The sequence below is a fragment of the Myotis lucifugus genome, unplaced genomic scaffold, assembly GCF_000147115.1.
Source record: "Myotis lucifugus unplaced genomic scaffold, Myoluc2.0 scaffold_5229, whole genome shotgun sequence".
Lineage (NCBI taxonomy): Eukaryota > Metazoa > Chordata > Mammalia > Chiroptera > Vespertilionidae > Myotis > Myotis lucifugus.
Genome location: NW_005876277.1, coordinates 1 through 8,295, shown reverse-complemented (window position 1 = coordinate 8,295; position 8,295 = coordinate 1). Strand labels below are relative to the sequence as shown.

The window sequence follows — 8,295 nt, the reverse complement described above, 5'->3', positions numbered from 1 at the left end:
GTATATGGAGATAAGATCTTTAAAGAGGGGATTACATTAAATTGAGGCAGTTCCAGTGGGACCCTTAGCCCATTTCACTGAAGTTCTTATAAGAAGAGGAATGTTGGGGTCCTGCCCAGCAGGTACAGGGGTTCCCAAAGGTGTGGATGGAGTCGGTGAAGAAGGAATGACACAGAGGCAGCGTTCAGGTAATCATCATAGCCAGGTTCTCTTTTTATTGTCCTGTTACATCTATATTTATACTATTTGATCCTATAAGCATGCCTCTATAAGCTTTTTTTTGCCGAGGAGAGCATGGGATCCGTTTATTGGGGGGTCAGTCAAAGGGGGAGCTGGCTCGGGTGGGGTAGGGCAGCGGCTTGTCTGGCCCCTGAGAAACCCAACTTGAGTCCAGAGCCTCGACCACTTTGAAGCCAAAGTCTTCCTCCACCTTTATCTGCACGGGGGCCAGCTCCGGAGTCAGCGGGACTCCCACCTGGTGCCCTCCCTGTGGTGCTCGCTGCGCTCGCTGCCTCTTCCACCAGCTGGGCCCCTCGCCAGGGGCCGGGCTGCTGGCTTCTGTGGGCCCTGGCGTCCTCCTGGGCGGGGACAGCCCCTCTTTCTCTGGAGGTTCGTTCTCAGCGTTGCCTGGGGTGGGGGCGTCTGTGCCCTGGCTGCCCTCGTCCTCCAGTATGATGGTGAACTGGCTGGCCCGGTAGTCATCGCCTTAGGAGTCTAGCACCTTCTGAAGAACCTCCGCTCCTGCTGGAGTCTCCGTGTTATCCTCTGTACCTGATGGAGCCTGTTCAGGACCCGCTCGTTCACCTGCTTGATCTCCCTGCAGTGCCGACCCAGCGCCTGGTACTTCCTGCGATTGAGTTCCCGTTGGCACTGCTGTTGCTGGCCTCGGGCTGCCTCCTCCTCTTCGTCTCGCTCCTGGAGGCTGGAGCTGCCCAGACCCCCAGACACGAACTCCACTTTGGTCTCAAGCTCGCTCTCCAGGATGTGACCTGAGAACTTCTCAAAGCCCACGACTGCCATGGACCCTCTCTCTGCTCCAGCTCCATTTCTCCCTGGTTCCCGGCGCAGAACTTCCAACCTTGCAAGCCTCTAGTTTAAAGTGGCTTTGCAAAACGACACAGCCCATCCAATTTCACAGCCAGGCACCCAGGCCCCGGCCGCTAAGCCTCCTGGGAGTTGTAGTTCTCTATGTCCGGCTTGCCTCCCTCGCCCCACCCCCATCCCAGTCCCAACTGAAAGGCCCTGCTGGCTGGTCTAACCCTGTGGCCAGGCATCTGAGTCACCTCGGGTCTTTATTCCTGTCCTGACACCGCGCCATCTGACCACGGAGACTCTCCTTTTGGGAGGCCCCTGGGTCTCCTTCTGGGTCTCCTCAGCCCAGGCACCGGATCACGTGCCCCAGCAGCGATGCAGCCCTGGCGCCTGAGTCTCCTTCTGGGGCCTGGCTGCATCGCCCCCGGGGACCCGATCGTGTGCCCCAGCTGCGATGCAGCCCGGGCCCCTGGGTCTCCTCAGCCCAGTCACCGGATCGCGTGCCCCAGCGGCTTCTGGATATCCTGCTGGGGCCTGGCTGCATCTCCCCGGGGACCGGATGGTGTTCCCAGGCAGCTATGCAGCCGGCCTCTAGCCCCGCCTCTGGGTGTTCTCCCATCACTGGTGATCAGTGATCTGAGAAGCCAGGCGGGGCAGGGAAGAGGCAGATATCCACCTCTTCCCTGCCCCACCCAGCTTCTCCGATTACTGGCCCAGGGCCAGCAAAGGCGACCAGGTTCTCCTATCACAGAAGCCGGCAAAGGCGGCCTGGCTTCTCAGAGCAAAGGCAGCTCGGTTCTCTGGCTCTTGGCTGCCACCTGGGTTTCTGATGCAGTCAGAGGCAGGCGGCTTCTTCCCTCCTTCCCCTTTCGCCTCCCAGCATTGTGGCTACATATGCAAATTAACCACCATCTTGGCTGGCAGTTAATTTGCATATAGCCCTGATTAGCCAATGGGAAGGGTAGTGGTTGTACCCTAATTACCATGTTTCTCTTTTATTAGTGTAGATAGCTTCAGTGGGGAGCTCCCTATTTGTTTACCTAAAAGGGGGACTTCAGGATGTTTGCAGCTTGGACAAGAAAATAAGACATCCTGTGGGGGCACAGACATTGCTAACATTGCAGGCCCCTGGAATGTGGGAAAATATATTCAGACAGTTATAAACTGAGGTTCCCTAAGGCCACACAATGGCTGTCTGATCGGCATCCCCTGCTCCCCTCCTGCCCTAATAGCACCACTACTGAGCTGGCAGCATTTCCTCAATGGCAAGATTGCGCCAACCCTGTACCAGTGAGACATACTATTTCTGGCTCTGACGTGTATGTATTGGATTGGTCTCACAGGCTTGATGCTAAGCGTCCCCATCACGAGCCTATGTCACAAGGAGGGTTGTGGGTAACGCCCTGACCCCAGAAACAGGAGGTTTACAGAAAGGTCTGTGGAGTTTAGCTGTTGCCCTTGAGTTTCTTAATTTGACTGGCTCTTTCTTAGCTGATATTAAAGGAGCGTGTTCATCGATCCCTTGCCATGGATTACCAGCCTGTGTCCAGCCTCCATATGTACTGGTGACTGGAAAGGTGAATATCACCAGATTGGACTCCCATTGTGCTGTCCAATGCCATCACTGTGACCTTACCAGCTGTGTTTCCAGGCATCACCTGAATGGAGATATATTAATTTCAAAGCAGCCTTCCTTTATTATGCTTCCTACCCACATAACAGGGAGATGGTACCATGATGCACGCCTCCAGGCATTGCAGGAACTGCACAATAGCTCCCCCAGGAACAGGGTACTGTGGGCTTATTAGTTCTGGTCTTGTTACCCTCGTTGCTGTCATCGCATCTGCTGTACCTGCTTCTCTTCCATTGACCCAGAGCCTCCAGAATGCAAAGTTTGCAAATGATTTGGCTCAGAACACCTCAGCTACATTTCACGATCAAGAAGATATAGACAAAAGGCTAGAAACAAAGCTAAATGCTCTGGAAGCTGTGCTAATAAGACTAGGCAATCAATTAGAAAGTGTCAAGATGAGACAGCAGCTGCAATGCCATGCTGCTTTCACATATATTTGTGTGACTTCAGCCCTGCTATGACAGTTCTCTATCTGGAGTAATATCAAGATGCACCTACAGGGAATGTGGCATCATATTAATATCAGTATAGACCTCATATGGCTACACAAACATGTGCAAGCCATTCTGAATAGTCGTGATGAAATTATATCTCCAGTGAAAATAGCAAAAGAATTGCTGGATGATTTAAAAGGATTTAATCCATGGAAAATGTTAAAACACACCACTTGGCACCTAATAGGATTCCTTTATGTACCACAAAATGTACCCTGCTTTCTTTTAGTCAGCAGCAAGCTCCTGAGATCTCAAGTCCAAAGGCTTCAATTAGATGTCCAAGCTACATTTAGAATATACAGAAGGGGGAGATGTAGAGAGCACCTGAGAAAGGTCCCTGAGCTGATTGTCATCTGAATCCAGTGGCGCCTGGCAGAGCCATGACCTGGAAACATACCTTGCCAGAGGCAGGTGTGTTGTCAGTCTGACCTTTAGCTCAGGCACCAGGCACCTGAGTTCCAGCCAGGCACCAGGAACAGACACGATTATCCAGACCCATCCAGAAGTGACGATTACAAAGAAGCCACAAGAATGCACATATTTTCTTTACCTTAAACTTTAGTAAAACTTCCTGGTAACTTACTGTATAAAATAAACACGTTGTATCTGCTCTGGGTCCCTGTCTCTCCATCTGAGGGCAGCTGACCCACCCTGTCCCAGCTTTTCCTACTGTCTTTGTGTCTGTCTCTTCCATTTTTTCAATTCCCCATCGCCCCTACTCAGGACTCCCTTCTGCTCTCTAGCTGTGCTGGTCACAGAAAAGAGAAATATTTATAGACTGGCATGGTGTGCCTGTGGAGCGAGGAGAAGCTTTATTGAGGATGCGTGTGGTGCGCAAGGTCTGGGTCACCCTCACCCTGGCAGGCGGGAGAGGAAGGCGGGAGTCGCTCAGGGTCTCAAAGCTGAGGGTCCCTGACAGGCTGGGGATGGAACCAGGGTGAGCTCTGACTTTGCCTGGAGGCCTCCTGTGCCCGTGCTGGGGGCGGGAGACCTGCTCAGAGATGCTCCAGACCGCCAACCGCCCTACAAGGGCCGCATCTTCATCTCGGCCACCTTGTAGCTGTAGTAGTTCGTCTGCGCTGACCACCAGTAGATGCCGTTCCCAGAGCTCCCGGCGGAGCCCCCGAGGTGACGCCCGTTCAGGTCGGACCAGTGGGAGCTGTAGAACCACCAGGCGCCCTGGTATTTCTCAGCGTAGTTCTCGGAGGTCCCGTCGTTGTCCTGGTCTTTGGTGGAGAACAGGGAGTTGTTGTGTTGGGTCAGGGAGTCACCTGCCGGGGAGAAGCGGGGCCGCTTACACTCAGTGCCAGGAGGTGCCGGCACCAGGTCCGGCGGGAGCTGTCCAGCTGCGATTCTTGCGCTGTGAAGTCTGATGGTGCCGCGCAGGCCAGCGAACGCTCAGTCAGCAGATCCCCAGTATCCCCCATCTGCTCTGTGCCCGCCAGGGAACGGGCACTCTGCCCCGTAGAGGGGAGGCCACTGCCCGAGACGTCCAGGTCCCTCGGGCCCCACGGGAGGGACGTGCACAATGGGCGGTGCTCCCCGGGCATCCTGTCCACCTGCTCCAATGCGGGCGGTCAGGAGGGAGACGCTCAGGGCCTGCACTTTGTAGCCGGTGTGTCCGCCCTCGTCATGGGCGCATTCAGGTGGAGGCGGGTTATCCCAACGTGTGGATGGAGGAACGTGGTGAGGACACGCCCTGCACAGGCCCCAGGACACAGAGCCAGGACCCCACCCAGACGCTCTCACATGCCGACACCTGACTCCCACCACCCATCACGCAGCTGACACTCACCGGCGTTGCCTCCAGTAAAGGCGCCCAGGACCAGCTTGTACTTCTCGGCCTCGCTCCCCACCCTGAACGACTGGTACTTGGCAAAGTAGCGGTTGCCCTGGAAGTCCACCAGGTCCACACGGAGCTCGTAGGTGCCTGCGGGGGGCAGGGCCTCAGTCCCAAGAGCAGGGACCCTGAGCTGCCAGGACGTGGGTGACGCTCAGGGGACCTGCACTGGGCACCCAGGACTTTCCTCGAGGTCCCAGAGAAAGTCCCAGTCGCTGAGGGGTGGGGGCACATGATCCCAGGGTCCTGAGCCAAACCCCCAGCCCCAGAGAGAAGGGGCCCTCAGCGTTCCCGTGGGGGGAGGGGGGGTCACCACAGCCTGGCGGGAAGGGGCCATCTCCCCTGTGTGTTGAGGGACGGGCACGGTGGGCGGCGAGGTCAGGGCTGGGCACTGGGCCTAACCCTGACTAGGGCCTCCGTTTCTCCCCAGGTTGGCCTCTGAGATGCCAGGGGCTGTGACCAGAGGAGGTCTGCCCCCCAAACCCACTTCCTCTGGCCCTGATGCCACCCCTCCCTCTGGGACCTTCTTGTCCTCAGGGGCAGCAGGTGGTGGGGCGGAGAAGTGGCCTCCATCCAGGTGGCCCAGGTTGGAAGTCAGGGCAGGTGGGTTTTGCCCCCACCCCCAGGCCGCGGCCCGGGCCCTACCCTGGGCGGTCAGGGCGTGGATGTGGTCGTTGCCCAGCCAGAACTCGCCCAGCTGGCTGCCGAAGCCCCGCTTGTAGGCGGCCCAGTCCCGGTAGAAGTCCACGGAGCCGTCCACCCTGCGCTGGATCACCTGGGGGAGGGGAGACGGCGCTGCCGCCCAGCACCGCCCAGCCCACAGCCCAGACCCGGGGGGGGGGGGGGCAGACGGGAGCCCACATGGGATCGAGGAGGACATGGCAGCTGGGAGAGGGGAGGCCACAGCCCGGAGCCCACAGCTGGAGGCACGGGGCTCCCTCGGGTCGGGCCCAGGGTCGAGTTCAGCCACCCCGTCGGGTTCTCTCCGTCCCCTGGGAAGGGGCAGCCCCGGACACAGGGGCCTGGACAGTGACAAGGGCCCCGGAGCGCGGGTCCTCGGGGTGGAGCCTGGTCTGCGAGGTCCGGGCCCGGCAGCCCCGCCCCGGACCGCACCGCCCTCCCGACGCCGGCACTCACGGTCCAGCCCCCGCCGTCCGTGTCCATGTCGCACAGCACGGTCAGCGGCCGGCAGTCGGGCAGGTAGATGGTGTGCCAGCCGCTCAGGGTGTGGCCCCTGGTGCCCAGCTCCCTGCAGCTCCGAGGTCCTGGGAAGGGAAGCGGCACGTGGAGGCCCCCGGGCGGGAGGGAGGGCGGGACAGTGGGGTCTGCGTGGGCAGGAGGCTCCAGGGCTGGACAGAGACCCCACCAGGGCCACCAGCTGTGACATCATACCCTCTGCCAGGCCGCCCCCACCTTGGTCCCAGGGCACCGGCCATTGGGGTTCTAATAAATTGGGGCAAGAGAGGAGGACTGTCATTGGGGTTCCTAAGGCAGGAGCGGAGGGCGGGGCTGAGTGCTGTCCCATGTGATTTGCCAGTAGTGAGGCAGTGGGCGGGGCCTCTGGGCCTGCAGGCTGATGGGCTGCATGGGGGACCCCAGGCCAATGCTCCCTTCAGGGAGGGCCTGGCACCCCCCAACCTCAGGCCAAACTGGGCACCGGACCCGGCTGGTCGCCCACCTGTGTCACATCGCTCAGCTTCCCACGACGCTCCTGGGGGAGAGGAAACACCCGTGAGAGGCGGGATGGCCAAGCCCTGGCCCCTCCGCACCAGGAGCACATGGAGGCCCTTCTAGATGCTTCCATAGGAGGCTGGTCCCCCAGCAAGGCCCAGCCTGCCCCTGGGGAGGCCCCTGGCTGTGCTCCCGGGAGGCGGAGTCTGAGCCTCAGCTGCCTCCTGGGCCCAGGGCAGCCTCGGGGACACGGGGAGAGCGGGCTGCTCGGTGGGGAGGGCAGCGAAGGGGCGTCTGCACCTCGGACCACAGTGGGGTGAGCCTGGGGGGGGTGACGGTCTCGGGTCCAGAGAGGGGTCACCAGGGTGTGCACGTCCGGGCCCTTCTCTGACTTCCTGAACTTTGTGCGGGGAACGGAGAAGGTTTCTGTGTCATCAACTCTGCACCCGCACGTGGAGCGTGTACATGTGTGAGGGTCACACGCGTGTCATGGGTAGTTCAGGCCACATGTTCCACATCTGCTCATCGTCTGTGCCCACAGCTTGGCTCACAGCCTCTGGCCGACGTGGTGTTTTAATCGTTGTCCAACTTCCTCGAGCCCCAGGCAGAGTCCCGGGAGGACGGGGCCGGCCCTGCTCAGGGGTCCGAGGCCGGGAAGGGAGGGATGGGCTGCACAGGCTCAGAGAGGAGTGTGGTCCCCACCCCGCCCTCCACACCCTCCCGCAGAGGGAAGGGCCTGCTCTCCACCCAGCCCCTGCTCCACACCCTGGGAACCCCCTTGTGTTCAGGGTCCCGGAAGCCACCCCTGGGGAGGGCGGGAGGGCCTCACCTTTCTCTCCACGAGCGCCCTTCTCCCCTCGGTCTCCTGCAGAGAGAGGAGGGTCAGCACAGGCTCGAGGACAGGACAGGCTCATGCCAGACCCTGTCAGCCAGAGGACTCGCCTGTCCCCCGCTCCTGGGGCTGAGAGAGCCCAGGGCGGGGACAGGTCATGGGGCAAGGGAGCCGGGTCTTGTTTCTGTGCCGGGTCAGTGCTGGGCCGGGGTCGGGATCCGCCCTGGGCCCCCTGGGTGCTCTGGACACAGACCCAGACCCAGACCCAGGCCCTGGGTGAGGGAGCACCCTGTTGGGGGCAGAGTTAGGATTTGGGTTAGCGTTAGGGACAAGGTTAGAGTGAGGGTTAGCAGTGGTCGCCAAACTCATTAATCAACAGAGCCAGATATCAACAGTACAACGATTGAAATTTCTTTTGAGTGCCAAATTTTTTAAACTTAAACTATATAGGGAGGTACATTGTTATTAACTTAATTAGGGTGCTCCTAAGGCTTAGGAAGAGCCACACTCAAGGGGCCAAAGAGCCGCAGTTTACTGAACACAGGCGTTAGGGAATATGGATAAGTTTGGGGATAAGGATAAGGATAGGGTTAGGGTTAGTGTTAGGGATAAAGATAGTGTTGGGGTTAGTATTAGGATTAGTGTTAGGGTTACGTTTAGGGAAAGAGATAAGGATAGAGTATGGGTTAGGGTTAGGGATTAGGATAGGATTAGGGTTAGTGATAAGGATAGAATTTGGGTTAGGGATAAGGTTATGATTAGGGTTAAGGATAAGGATAGAGTTAGGGTTAGG

The 8,295-nt window shown here is 58.8% G+C and overlaps 1 protein-coding gene and 1 pseudogene across 1 annotated transcript; both read right to left on the bottom strand.

Moving 5' to 3' along the window:
* Nucleotides 1–316: 316 nt before the first annotated feature.
* LOC102443305 lies at nt 317–1,046 on the bottom strand (annotated as a pseudogene).
* A 3,122-nt stretch (nt 1,047–4,168) lies between these two features.
* LOC102417079 (ficolin-2-like) lies at nt 4,169–7,584 on the bottom strand. Its single transcript, XM_006109040.3, has 6 exons — nt 7,500–7,584; nt 6,678–6,710; nt 6,137–6,264; nt 5,645–5,774; nt 4,955–5,089; nt 4,169–4,430 (listed from the first exon to the last, which is right to left on the bottom strand). Exons 1-6 carry the CDS (start codon nt 7,582–7,584, stop codon nt 4,183–4,185), a joined length of 759 nt encoding a protein of 252 aa, XP_006109102.1. The 3' UTR covers nt 4,169–4,182.
* Nucleotides 7,585–8,295: the final 711 nt, after the last annotated feature.